The sequence below is a fragment of the Artemia sp. Qi Xiang Cuo genome, chromosome 3 (assembly GCF_049724085.1).
Source record: "Artemia sp. Qi Xiang Cuo chromosome 3, ASM4972408v1, whole genome shotgun sequence".
NCBI lineage: Eukaryota > Metazoa > Arthropoda > Branchiopoda > Anostraca > Artemiidae > Artemia > Artemia sp. Qi Xiang Cuo.
In genome coordinates, this window is record NC_142796.1 from 17,229,974 (window position 1) to 17,245,424 (window position 15,451).

The 15,451-nt window shown below is 34.5% G+C and overlaps 1 protein-coding gene across 1 annotated transcript in view; it reads right to left on the reverse strand.

Annotated features, from left to right (window-relative positions):
• Window positions 1–15,451, reverse strand: part of PolrMT (mitochondrial RNA polymerase) — an 85,915-nt gene that overhangs the window by 37,420 nt on the left and 33,044 nt on the right. The window contains exons 7-9 of the mRNA XM_089085914.1: window positions 13,562–14,053; window positions 5,966–6,741; window positions 1,679–1,802 (exon numbers count right to left, since the gene is read on the reverse strand). Of these exons, the coding sequence (XP_088942040.1) occupies window positions 1,679–1,802; window positions 5,966–6,741; window positions 13,562–14,053 (1,392 nt within the window). The remainder of the gene's footprint in view (window positions 1–1,678; window positions 1,803–5,965; window positions 6,742–13,561; window positions 14,054–15,451) is intronic.

The following is a 15,451-nucleotide window of genomic DNA, read 5'->3' on the forward strand; positions in this document are numbered from 1 at the left end:
CTCATTTTGTTTTTACTCTTCTTTTTTCGATAAACTTGTCAATTTAGTCAATTATTGGCAGCATTGTCACATTGGACCTTCCCACAAGATTTTGCCCTAGATCCCCCTTTAGCCGCTTCTCAAAATCACTTTGCAGCGCTGTTTGCAGTCACGGTTATGGCTAGACAAATTCCTGAGAGGTACACAATGACACCACTATTGGGCCACGCAAGCAGTATTCCCAACCGCGGATGGGGATGATGGAAGGAACTTATTACAGAGCAGAGACTCCAAACCATTTCACAACACCAGAAGAGTTCCAACCTTTTATACCCAGCCTATCTTCATTAGGGCATTCATGAGGCTGAATTACTGAACATGGAGGGAATTGAAATATTAATTTTATGAATCGGATTCGCTCAAAGCAACTTGGTTGAAAAAAAGGGTGAGTAAAGTAGCAAAAATATTGTTATAATATAAAATCAAAATAATAACAAAAGTAAAAATACAGTAAAGCGCCAACAAACTACTTACAATGTCAATACTGTGGGGGATGAACCATGCCCCATATTTATTGGTTTATTGTACTAAACCGAAAATAAGCTAGAATTTCACGTAATACAATTTCTTTAAAATTTTTTATTTTTACCAAGTAATTTTAATGTTCTTTAAAATGTCGTGAATCTGGTATGACATTGATAAAAGTTGACAAGACAGGGGGACAACATCCTTTAGGATTCTAAAGATTAGAAGGTAGAAAAAAAAAACAAATAAAAACTGAACTAAAAAACGAGAGGCTAATACTGTATATGAGAGAGGAAACTGGAATAAAACTTAGTAGATCTTACTCTATTGTTTATCTTTCAAGCTATTGGTCCAATCGCATTCAAGGAATCCATACGTTAAAGGTCAAAGGTCAGAATGGATTAAATGCTGGGAAAAGTAAACGAACTACAGCTAGGCTTGCAACCAAAAGAATCCATTCAATTTATAATTCATAAATTGATTGATGAACTTGTGAGATTTAATTAGGGGTTATGAGCCAGGGGCTAGGTGACCTTTATTGTTTTGCTCCAATAAAAACACAATCTGCATTTTTCGTTGGATTTCTATTGATTTTTGAGTAGATTATTAGTAATCTTATAGACATTCGATTTTTCAAGCGGATCGAAATATTATTTAAGATGTGAGTTTATTTCCGATTTGTTGTTCTATATTTCTTTTCTTTTGTTTTTTCTCTCTCTTCATGTGTTAGTTTTGTTGTATTTCAATGTATATTATTTTTTAAAGAACGTCTTTTTTTCTCTTTTTTTTCCCTTGAGAAAGGCTCCCGGACGTGGGACCGAAATATTCGGAGGATTTTTTAATTAAGTGTTTATTTTGTTGTTATTTATTCACTGCTTTAATAAAATTAAAACCCTTTTTTCTTGCTTAATTTTTCGTAAAAGGAAAAGCAGTATGGTCTAAGAAATTATTTAATCCATATTTGTATATAGAATTGGAATTGAAGTTAAAAACGAGAAAGGCCAAATAATAATAAATTAAACTGGACTAAAAACCTCATAGATCTTCCACCGCGTTTTGTCTTCCGTTCTATTGGGATGTAAATTGAAATTTAAATGAAATTGACTTGTAGTTAAAAACGGGAAATGCAAATATATGACAAATGAAACAGGAATAAACACTTCATAGATCTTACCCTGTTATTTATCTTCCAAGCTGTTAGTCCAATCGCATTTAAGGCGTCCATATTGGGGTATAACTGATCCTTAGGAAGATGATTCAATCTATCAGCCCGAATGGTTGCTTCAGTTCGGAAACTCCTGCAAGTAACGGTAAAAAATGATGGATCCTAAGATTATAGAGAATAAATATATCGATAACAGCTAGATAAAACAAATCTGAGGAATAAAAAACAACAACAATCATTTGAATTGGAAATCAAGCATTTTGCAGTAGGCATCAAGACATGGCTAATTGCAGAAAGAAAAAGCCAAGACAGATAGTCCAAGTAATTGAGAGGGAAATGTTTAAATGGCTGTACGCACGGGTAAATGGCGGGAGTAAGTACGACTCTCTTACTGGACAAATACTTGTTTGTTAGTTTTTGGAAAGGCACGCCAGCCAGCCTGCCTAGAGTCTCAGGCAGGTTGACCAAAAATTTAAAATTGACATAGGGCCGTTAGATTGCCAGGAAGGAGAGACAAACACAGAAGAAACGCTTGCATTTCGGCATGATTCTCAGCCTAGCCGGTATCAGACATATTCTTCACTCCAATTTATACACCCGAATTGATGAACCCTGTCATCAGCAATTTTTTGCCAGAAAAAAAGAAATAATAAAAAGCCGGGATTTTTTTTCCAGTTTTTAAACTTAAGCACCATCTCTTCTCGACTTAGAGCAGAATCAAACAGTTCGTGGTAAGGAACTGCAAGTAAGAAGCGATGCGGCTCAATAATAACCAAAACTCTATGAAACAGAGTAATGGTACCAATGAATACATCAAAAGAATCACATTTTGATGCTTATGCGGAATATATAAAATTCACCAAGTTTGAAGTTACCCCTCAAATGTTACGAGCCTGAGAAACACCACTAAAACAATCAGAAAAAGGGGGAAACACCGCCAAAACATCAAGTGATCTTAATGAAAATCACACCATCAGATTCGGCATATCAGAGAACATTACTATATAGGTTTCAAGCTCCTATATACAAAAATATGGAGTTTTGCATTTTTTTTTGTTTTGCCAGAAACAAGATCACGAATGCGTGTTAATTTGTTTTTTGTTTGTTTTTCCCAAGGTGGAAGCTATGAACTTTGCCGATTGTTTAAATTTAATATTGGCTATTGGGAAGTATACAGATACTTTTAGGGAGGGGGGATAATTCCTTCCGTGGGGGGGGGGGGTGAAGTGGGAGGATCTTTCCACGGATAAATTTTTCGTGGGGGAAGGGATTTCCATGAAGGGGGAGCTGTATTTCCCGGCATTGTTTAAAAAACGATCAGAAATTAAATAAGAAAAACAAATTTTTTCAACTGAAAGTAAGGAGGAACATTATAACTTAAAACGAACGGAAATTATTACTAATAAGAGACCGAATTCAGCTGCAGCAACACACTGAAGGGCCAACGCAGGGACCATAGTAGTCAAGAAGCGTCGTTAATCGGATTATTATTTTGTATAAAAGGACACAACTGGATGTAGGGAAAGACGCAAAGGGGAAAGAAACTCTTTGAGGTTAGTCCAATAGAGCCCACCTCCAAAGAAAGTTTGAACATCGTCTCCAAAACTCACACTTTCTTGTGCTTCAGACCCCTTACAGTGGCGGTTCTCACCTCTCTTTTGCCCGGGGCAAAATCTTCATTAGTCAAGCAAGGCATTTTCAGGCCAAATTAAAAAAAAAATTATTTATTAACAAAAATTATTTTCGATTTATTAATTAATCAATAATTTATTTCTTTATTATTAATATTTCAATTTATTTATAATTATTTATTTTATTAATCAATTAATAATTTGTTAATTAATTTCATAATTACTTGTTAATTACTTTAATCATCTTTCATCAAACCGACACACTCCAAAAACTCCCTTTCGCCAACTCGCTCAATTCTAAAGACTCACCCATCATATGACTGTCTCATCCACATCTCAACACATATGGCATAAGTAAGGACCAGACGTGCAAAAACTGCCGTAGCATAAGCATGCTACTTGACAGTTTTCAAATTTGTTGACAGATTCTGTCTGAAAACACCATTTTTACATACAAAAATACTTTTTGTTCAAAGAAAAGCTGTCAATACACAAGTTGTGCTGCTAAAGTGTCGGCAGTTTTTGGAAGTTTGTCAAGTTCTGCTGCTGGCAGGTTTGGAACATTTGGCATACCTGATAAGGACCATCCTGCGTTGGCCTTCTCCCTAAATATTTTCTAAGTACCCGAACTGGTTAACTATTCACCCTCAATTCAATAATACAATTATTGAGGTGAATTAGAGAGGCGCCTTTCATATCGCCAAACTTGTACCTCTTCATTACCTAAAATATTTTGTGTGATATGGTGAATGAAAGCTAGACGTTCTCACTAATGGTTGCACAGTAACTGAAAGATCTACAGAGATCATACCGAATTTTCACCCTAAATCAACCAATTCGATTTCAACTACAAAGTAAGCGCAATCAAATCTTTCGATTTAATTTTTACAATAATTCTCATTCATCATGGATCAATATGAATGATAAGATATCTATTGATCTTTTTCATATATTTTTTTTACAATGAATTATGTTTGACGTGAACGTCACGTTCTTTTGATGATATATATATATATATATATATATATATATATATATATATATATATATATATATATATATATATATATAGTGCCTGTGAGATATATATATATATATAAATATAGTGCTTTTTTTTGGACGTAAAATTCAAATTCGGCAAACATGCTGTGAAAGAAATTTTTAAAATAAAACCCTATTCTATTCTATACTCATTCTATTAACACTGAAAGTCTTTATGGGCTATGGTTAAAACAAATTTTCAAAATAGCAAAAAAATAAAAACAAAAACATACACTTTTACAGAGATCGCAGGGCATACTTGTAAAGGCTCTACAGACCTAAAAGCTGATCAAGTCCTTTGGCAATTCAGATTAAAAAACAAATATAAATAACGAACGTGGTCACATTTGCTTCTGAAAGGTTAACGTGTTATTGCTAAAAAATGTATTATTACTACTTACTGTATTACTGTGTTATTACTATTACTGTTACTATGCGTTGGTGGCGGATCAACCAAAAATTAAGTCTCCAAAGGTTTTATCTCCAATCCCATTTAAACTTTCAGAATTGTTCTGCGTTTCAAGCTATAATATTTTTTGCAATTAAAAAGATATGTTGAATTTTGCGTTGCGAAAAACCCTGAACCTTTAAACCTTATTGTTTTAATAAGAATGATCAGTCTTTGACTAAAACAAAATGAGCCCTGTTTTCTAAAGAATAAAATAAAAGATTAATCGAGACCAATCACTAAGTTGTGAAATTTAGGTCTATTTTACGAATGTTACGAATTTTTAACTTGTATAAATGTAATTTTACATCAGACAAACTTACGATTGAAGCTTATATTTATATTACAAAATGACAAGATAAAATAATTTTCTTTGTCTTTCTCAGATATTGCCAAGAGATACCATTTTCAATCGCATAGGCTATAGTTATGTGGTTGTCCCTATGTCAGTACGTTTTATCATTCTGAATTAGCTTTGACCATTGAGAATAACTATAAAATGATCAAATCCTCTTAAAATATGGCATCGTATAAACTAATACTAAAAAGACTATTTTATTTATCAGAGTAACAAGTTATATTTAAGAGAGTGCAAAGAAAAATTAAAGAAATATTAAATTGATTTTTTTTCCATTTTACAATAATTATAAATTAAAAACAATATTTTGCGTTTCAAAACCTGAAGAAAAGCAATTTCGACAGTAAATAGACACCTATTCGTGGTGTAAGTCAAGACATAGGCAGCACCACCACTGGTAGAACATCCACCGCGATATTTATAACTCTCAAAATTGCGTCACTGTATAACGCCATCAATAAAGGGTGGGCTTTAAGCTTAAAACATACAACAAACACGTTAAAAGACAAAAATAGATCCTTGTACAGAAATGCTCAGGGCGCCCTTGCACAGAATTTACAGAGTTAAGAGTCGATTGAGTCCCTTGACAGTACAACTTCAAAAACAAATATAAAAAGCAAAGTTGGTCAGGTTTGCTTCTAAAAGGTTTATATGTCGTTAATGAAAATTGTATTATTACTATTTAATCTATTACTATGTTATTACTGTTAGTAAGTGTTAATAAAGAATAAAAACCAAAAATTGAGACTGCCGAAGTGCTATCACCAGTCCCAACTCTACTTTCAAAACTACTTTATGTTTCAAACTATTATATTTACCTGAAGAAAAGTGATTCCGACGTTAGATAGCCACCTGTCCGTGGTGTCAGCCATGGCATAGGGGGCACCACCATTGGTAAAACATCCGCCTCAAAATTCATATCTCTCGACATTGCGTCACTATACAACGTCATCAATAAAGGGTGGACTTTCAGCTCCCGCAGATAGCGTTCTCCTTTCTGTCTGTAAACTATATAAAAAGCAGGAACTAATTCCGAGGGCTCATTCGCGTGTCGCCTTGCGTCAAATTTTACATCATCTAAAATCAATTTATAGAAATATTCACCTAAATCAGTAATGATTGCATCAGGCCACGGTTTCGACTCCACACAAATATCAGGTCCTTCAAGGTTACTAAACTCTATTTCTTCCCAAATTTGTCGACAGTTACTTGCTGTGCCCACTTGAGGGTCTAAAAGTTGGTTGAAATATTTTATATGCAGTCGCTTAAGTTTGTCATTTAATTTTGATGCTGTCTTTCGGTTTTTTGAAAAAAGCCGGAAATATCGGCGGCCTAGATCATGGGCCAGAAAATTTAGTGGTGGGCTAAAACTGTTCGACCCCGATAATAGGTGATGCACTTGTTGTATAATAAGTTTAGTCACATCTGGTATAGGAACTGCACTGAGAAACGGGTATAATATGGCATTTTTTGCCTTGCTTCCAGTAGGATCTTCATTGCTATTGTATGCATATTTCATAAGTCGTAGTTGTTTTGCAAGGGTCCCTTGGATTACCTCTGCCCAATTCTTTTCCAAATCATCTAAGATTTTTTTCTAGAAGAAAGAATTTTTTTTTTTAAATACGAAGAACATTTAAAGCATGATCATTGTTGTTGTGCTATAATATAAAATTTATTAAAAAACCCACAGGCCATAGAAACACACGAAATACAACTACAAACAAAGCCCGAAGAACGAAATACAACTTCCAATAATACAAAGCAAGAGAAAAAAAGTTGTCATATATTGTCACATATGAGAATACCTGACACACTATATTTGTCAGATGTTTATCATACATTGTTTTAGGTTTTAGAAGGTCATGGAGCTCCTAATAATGAGTAAAGTACAAATATATATAGAAACAAACTAGAAGGATCAGAAGGAATATATTTAGAAAGGTTATTTAATTTATTAAATAACCTAAACTAAATAATTTATTAATTAAATTTATTAAAAGGTTATTAAAGTTATTTAATTCGAAATGGCAAACTAGGAGCTCACAAAAATACTGGATTAATCATTTTTTTCCCTTCATAAGCTCTGGCTAAAAAAATTCTTGACTGCTTTCGTGGAATTTTTTTTTAGACCCGTTCGCTTCGGGCCAAGAGAAATTAACAAAAAATAGAAAATATACATTTGAAATATGTGACAGAAAGCTCTTTTCCTACGTGTATACACAGATAATCAATACTGAGTCAGTGACAAATGAGTTTAAAGGAGTTTTGTTCCTTAGTTAACAGACGAAAAAATCACCCTTTTAATCAGTTATTTCATAAACCATCCAAGATAACTTGGAAAAAACTTTTTGTAAAAAAAAGATACAAAAAATATTTCAAACTCATTCATTTTTGCAGTAAGTTACACCAATATTACAGTTACGACGCCATGAGGCCAATTTTTCTGTCCAGTATAACATATGCGTTAAATAGAAAGGATCAAACAGTTTGTCATAACGAACTGTAAGTAACAAGCGACTCAGCCCAATAGTAGCCAAAACTCTTAAACAACAGAATTTTGATAACTATAGATGAATCAAAAGAATTTACTTTTTATGCACATTCCAAATATATAAAATTCATTAAGTTTAATTTTAATCATCAAAAGCTACGAGTCAGAGAAAATTTTGCTGATTTTGGAAAAAAGGGGGAAGACATCCCCCAAAATTCAAACGATCTTAATAGGAATCACATCATCAGATCCAGCATATCAGATAACTCTACTGAAGAGATTTCAAGTCTCCATCTACAAAAATATAAATTTTTGATTTTTTTTTTGCCAGAAGAAAGATCACAGATGTGTTAGGTTTTTTCCCCGGGGGGTGATCATACCGAACCAATGGTCCTAGAAGTTTGAAAGAGGGCTCTTTCGAGCGAAAATCAAAATGTACAGTGCCCTTTTTAACTGACCAAAAAGATTGGAAGGCAATTAGCCCCCTCCCATACCCTTCCGATCAAAATTTCGAGAGATCTATATGATTCAGAATCGTTGAAAGATCCAATAACTGTCCCTTTGGGACATGGAGATGACCTTAAGAGGATTTTCTAGCATGAGTTGAAAAAAGGTCAGACATTAAATAAAAAAAATTCAACTTAAAGTAAGGAGTAACACTAAAACTTAAAACGAACAGAAATTATTCTGTATACGAGGAGGGCTGCCCCTTCCTCAGCCCTCACTCTCTACGCTAAAGTTTGACTTTTAGTTCCAATTCTTTAAGAACGGCTCCTGAAACACAAGAACCGTTGAATCTGAATGAGAAGTATTTTTAAGTAATTTCTGTTTGTTTTGATTTTTAATGTTACTCCTTACTTTCAGTTAAAAAAAAAAACTGTTTTTATCTAATTCAGTACTAAAGTGAAATGAGTACATTTTCAAAGCAAGAATTCCTAAGTGATACCAACATTCTTAAAAAGGCAAGTCTGTGGGTTAAGGTGACCAGCCCAAGTATGTCTGTAATAATTGGAATCTTCTACCAGACCTCCATGCCTACCAGATTTCAGGAGCAAATACGAAGTCTACTGAAACAATATTGATAGCTCCGCCGTAAAAAGATTAATAAGGAGGGTTCGGACACAAATGATCTGTTCCTCTCGTACGGGTTCAAACAGCGTGTCAGTTTCGACATATACACAGGCAAAATTTGATCACCTCGACTTAATTTCTTCCTTACAGATCACTCTAACTCTTCTAAGGTTGACACTCAAGTTTTCACAAGCAATTATGTTGCAGTCATTGCGTGTAGAGGTTTTCGTATTTCACCGAACAAAGCACAAATGACTCACCTGTGAATGCAAAAGAGTATACGGAGAATAATTTAAGAAACCCACTGGATTCTCGGCAGTGGCAAGTCTTCCTCCTCGAAGGCTCGGAGAAATCTGCAGAGAAGTACCAGCAGTCAACAGCCGAATCTACCGAAAACTATATTCAATCAAAGTGAATCCAAGCGTTGTCTGGGAACAACCTTGGTATAACAACCACCGAGATTAGGTAAGACAGACAAAAGCCCCACAAGCGATAGCCGGTTTCAAGCAGCAACGAGCTGTCTTTAGAAAAGCACACACAGATGCAGTTCGTGGTATGCACTAATCCCGAATTCAATATATGGAGCTGATAGAAGATTGTTGAGACGATTGAGCCAACCTCTAAGGCACTGATACCCAACGTGGGGTGCAGTCCCCGACGGTGGTGCATGGCAATATTTTGTTGGGTTATGGGCAGGACGTGCATTCTTTGGCTGACTATACTTTAGAGCCTTAATTTTGAAAAAAAAAACATTATTCACGTGAATAATTTCACATTCATCTGCATTTAAAGAGCAAAAAAGATACATGATAGTATTACAATAACGTTATTGTAATTATTACAATAACGTATTACAATAACGTTACGCATTGTAAAAAAGGTGTTTTATACAAAAATATTTTTCATTAGCATAAATAAGCCTTGGGAATCACTGATCTAAAGGAACTTAGACTGCGGTGGAAGACCCAGAGGTAAAGACCAAATTTCTTGCTAATGTTTTTGCCAAACTCTCAAGCCTAGATGACAATGGTGGAAGCCCCAATTATCCCGATTGAACCGATACTTGTCTTGATCGTGTTTCATCAGACGCTGATGTGACTAGATCTTTAAGGACGGAATTGAAAAAATCTTAACAGACCGAAAATGAGAGCTAGCTATTATCCTTCAAAACGACTTAGGATTGTTCGAGATGAGTTGTCTTCTGGATATCTTTGCAATATAGAACAATCTCAACTATCTTCGTTAAGGAAAGAACAGCGACACATTTATCTCTAACGATAACATTGAAATTTTTAGTAAAAAGATTAAAATTTGGAAAGACAGGATAGAAAAAAATCGTTCAAAATGTTTTCCACCGTCGACAATTTTATAACCGAGAGAAATCATTGTAAAACTTTTATTGCAAAAATTATTTTAGATCAGTTAAAAGCGCTAGAAACCCAGTTTCGTACATACTTTATATTGAATATTGATTTCAAAAAGGTAGCTTGGATTTAAAATCCGTATTTGTATTGATTTAACTGAGATTGATCACCTGCCACTTAAAGCTCAAGAGGAATTTGCTGAGCTGTCGAGTGATTCAAACTTAAAACTACAATTTCCAAAAAAACCCTTGACTGAATTTTGGATCAGAACTAGAACTGAATTTCCCACAGTCGCAGATATGGCATTAAATTTTCTTCTGCCATTCAACATCACATATTTATGTGAAGTTAATTTCTGAACTTTAACACATATCAAACCCCAATATCGTTCATCGCTAAAAACTGTTGAAGAGGTCTTACGTCCAGCTGTGTCAAATATTCCACCAAGATTTAATTTGTTATGCAATAAAAAAAACAAAAAAAACAGGCAGATCCATCTCACTAAAGCTTTACCTTTCATTTTAATTGAATATTTACCACCCAACGACTGCGTTCAAATATATTCGATTGAATTAAGACAGTCAGATTCCTCTTTAATTTATGTGGTTGCAAAAAAAATATGCAATTTTGACGAAAAATAGGGCATATAATTTTTGTAAGTATAATAAAGACAACTTTTTAACTTTTGTTGAATTATTATTTAAGATTTTTGCATATTTCTAAACAAATTATAAAACTATATATTTTCATGTGTATATGTAAATTGTTACCTAATAAGTGAATCATCAAAAAATATTTATTTATCTTTCTTTTATATTTATATGGGGTCGCCAGGAAACTTGCAATCATAAATGGGGTCACGAATGAAAAAAGTTTAGGAAGCCCTGCCCTAGAGCAATCTGTTCCTGCCTTGATATGTTGGTTGTCTCGTCCGCCAGGGTTGTGAAAAAACGAGCCGATTTCACTTAATCATCAATTTTTGCAGTAATGAGCTGTCCGCAAATATCAACTAGTTCGTTCTGAATTCTGGGGCTGCAGTACTTGGCATTACCCGCACTTTTCTCAAACACCTCTTTCATTATTGGTTCGTCTTTCATCCGATAGCGTAGCATGGTCCCAAAATTTTCATCGTTTTCTACAGGCTCTACAAAGATCAATTTCCCCGAATCCTCGTCCCCACGCAGTGCAAGTCCTTGCTTTCCACAGAACAGTATTGTTTCTATGATGAGACGAAGCCGTTTTCTGTTTATTTCTATTTTATCTCTTTTCTGAGCATTCAAGACTTCCACTATAGAGGACTTTTGCCTGCTCACTGTTGCCAGAAAACTTTCCCCCCCGAACAACAGCGTCTTTATGGTAAGACTGATGTTTAGAAAAGTCTTCCAGGACGTTTTCCAATTAACGTAAGGCTCCATGACAAGCTACCCTAATTTTTGGTGAGGCGCCCTTCTGGCTTGATCACAAGCAAACAAAGCACAATATTTGCAGAAACACCCTTTTTTCACTGAAGAAAATACTAGCCAAGCGTACTTATCCATCCAGCTAACTTGAAACTTCCTTGTTTTTGAGCCTATAAAATGAACTGGGAAAGAATTGTCCTTGCCTGGTTTAAAATGCCTTTTTAGTAAATTATACTTTGGTTCATCAGAAACCGAGCTTCTTCTTTCAAAAAAGGTTTCAATGTCAAGCTCAACGTCAATCTTTATTTCATCACGTCTGCTACTACCTCCAGGGGCGGATCCCGGATTTTTTTTAGGGGTGGGGCGCAAAATAGGTTGATCCGATAAACTTGCATTAGGAGCAAGTTTAATTAACGCAAACTTGCGTTAATTAAGTAAACTACACTACTTTAGACTACGTTATGGATCCGCCACTGACTACCTCAGCATTTGGTATTGATTCTTGAGCTGAAGTCGAAGGTTCAGTCGCAAGGGCAATGTTCAGCTGATCACTTTTGCCACTTTTTTCCGAGTCAACTTCACTAATTCGTCGTTGTTTACCCCAAAGCTAGAGAACACTGTTGTTTTTTTAGATATTTTAACACTTGTCCTATCTTAAGCAACACTTGGTTTTAGACTGTCAACTGAAAAGGCTGGGTTTAATAGCAAGAATGACCGCTTCATCCCCTAGAGAAGGACCACCCAAGAACAGAAACAGATGATCTTTGATCTTTAAAAGATAACAGTTAGATCAAAGATTGCTTGACAGAGGGTGAGAAGTTGAACAGGAAATGGATTAATACTATGCTGGTGACCCAATCGGTTTAATTACGGGTCGAAAAGTCATCGAAAACGGTTAACACATTATGCGTAGATCAGTAATTAGCCACTATCCCTGATACTGTGAGAAGTATCAGAAAATTATGGAAAAAAATCGTGAGATTTCGAGGGGGGAGGCGGGCCCGGAGCCCCCCCCTCCTCTGCGTACATCCCTGCTGTCAAGTACCTGACACTGCCAATCTAAGAATATTAGCAACTAAAAAAAGAAGATAAAAGCAATTTAGTGTTTATGTTTAAACTAAAGGCGGTGCAAAATGGGCTTAAAGAACTTAGCTTATGAGCCCATGATGTGATGATCAAGAAAAGTAAATATCGAAAGAAAATAAAATGTCTTAAGTTGACAACAAGTCTTAAGTTGGACAACAATGGACAACTTAAGATGGACAACAATGAAATAACCATTCCATTTTGGACATTTCTGTTTCTTTAATCATGTCAGCGAGTTTTTTTTAGGATTGTTTAGGAAGATCAAGTTTTTTTTTTTTAGGAAGACAGGATTCAGTTGAATTTTTCTTTGAAAATCCAAAATACATATTTTTTTTTATTTAATATTAGAAAATGTTGAAAAACAAAGAAAGATGTTTTGAGCTTTAAGCGTTGTTTGGGCCAACATAAGATTTTTTTTTTTTTTTGCATGAGGCATCCTTTTGTCTTTATAGTGATTTGCTAGAATCTTTAAGTAAAGAAATAAAAAATAATTGTTGCAACGCAACAATTCGTATGAATGATAACGTGCAGGCTCAGAAGAAAAAAAAAATACTAGAATGAATAATTCTGTACTAAACTAATGTCAACTAGAATAAATAGCAGTAAATTTTTGACTCGCTTGCATTGCTGTATAATAAAAAAGGACAAAGAAGTTCGTGGTAATTGATGGGTTTCCTGTTTCGATAACTTCCAATTGACTATAACAGTTCTCTGGGGGCGAAATTTTAAAAAGAGTCCTAGCTTATGCTGCAAACATTTGTAATTAGCTAACTGTAATAACTTATTTTTGACAAAAAAAATTGCAACTTTAAAATGTGTACTTGTGACATTTTAAGCTCCAAAATTTCATATTTTACAAGCAATTTGTTTTCTGATGAACTTATAAATAAATAAATATAAAGACAATAAGCACACAAACTAAGGAGATAAACACCTCCCCCTTGGTGAATTTTTAGGGAACATCCCTATGTGAAAATGACAAAATAATAAATAAATAGTTACTGTGGAAGCAGAAACTTCAGCATTTTCATCTTTGGCCACACTCTTCACTAAAACAGATCCACTGAGCTCCATTTTAAGTTGTTCCTCAACCAGCTTCGGAATCTCTTTTCGATCAAACAAATCATCCACACCAGTATACAAAACTGAATCGATAGATCTATCGTTCAACTTATTCAATAAATCACAATTATAATCTGTACTTATTCTTGGATACATTGGAACGAAATTCGGTTCGGCTAACCGAATTCCTGCGATAGTAATTTCCCGTTCGTCCGCTTTAAAATTCCTCTCACTGAATAATGAGTTCAATTCCATATTATAATGGGGAAGGTCTTCTATAAGCTTTTTCGCTGTTTCGACACAGGCTGCTCTCTGGCGAGGGATGGTATTTCGGCCAATCGTTTCAAAGCAATAGGAAAAGGTTCTTGAATCTGGCTGTCCATTATCTTCCCGCATCAAATGCAACACTGACTTTAATTGTTCTAAGTCACCCTAAAATAGAGAAATGGTTTACCAATATTAATGGACAGATAATGTATTTATATATACACACACAAGGCCGTATCCAGAGGGTGGGGGTTACCGACTTTGAACCCTTCAACCCCCAAAATTTTAGTTCGACTCGTAAAAAAGAAACATAAATGTATATACAAAAATTTTTGATGCGTTTGTCATTTTTTATACCCTCTCCCCCCCCCCGAACCCCCCTCCTTCCCCCCTTGCAGAGACAACAGATTAACACAAATTCTCAACAGAGAGCGTAGCACGGGTAAAAAAAACAATGATCAGAAAATGGTTGATAGAGAAGATAAAGAGGGAGAAAGGGATAGAAATAGATAGAGAGGGTGAGTAAGGTGTAGAAAAAGAGAAAAACGATGATTAAAAAATAAGACTAACTACCAAAAAAATAACAAAAATACGTTCTTGTAAATATCAAACATAAAAAAAGAAATGTAAATTTGAAACCCATTCTGGCAAACTCTATTACAAAAGCAATTGAAAATGGTCTCAATACTTAGCCAAAGAAGCAAACCCAACAAACAATTGGGCATTTTCCCCGCTACATTTTTGGCGCATTCAATTCAAAACCGGCTAAAAATACCCTTTTTGAATGCCATCCACGATTATCTTACAGGCTTGGGTTAATATTGACATCCAAAAGTTTCAAATGCTTGAGACCGGTCAGACATACGAGATGCAGAAGAACAAAATACTAGAAAGATACTGGAACAGTCGACCGAGCAAAAGTAAAGGTTTAAAATTAATATTTGGTATACTTGACAGTAAAAAAAATCGCTTTTTTTGTCAATTACTTCCTTTTTTATAAAACCCAAAACATAAGAGTTATTTATTTACCAATAAATTTAAGGACATCATATTTATGCTTGCACAAGCAACAAATGCAGAATCGATATTCCTCTTTTTTGGCACTCAGATCTTAGTTTTCATAGATGAAAATACAAAAAACACGAGCAGGGTAAAGAGTCAATTCCCAGACAAACTCCCTTTGATATAATAATGAAAGTAGTAAAGTCAGAAGAACAGAACTTTCAGGAATCATCTCAAGTATTAAACCCAAAATTTTTTTTTAATTTTCATTTACCATCTAGCCAATTTACTCTTAAATCTTAGACATAGTTTGCCCGAAATACAGTTGTTTACACTAATCTTTAAATGAAAACTCTCACAGAAATTAGACTTTCCTTTGGGAAGAAATTGGTTCTTTGGGTCAACTTAGGATATCCCAATCCCCCTCTTTGGTGATTGAACAACTGTAAAACTCTGATCCACCAATAAACAGCAATACATCTTAGACTTAATAATACTTTGTAAACGCATTGTATCGTAAATATTTTAGGCATATATTTTAATTCCAATCCCTTGTAGTAT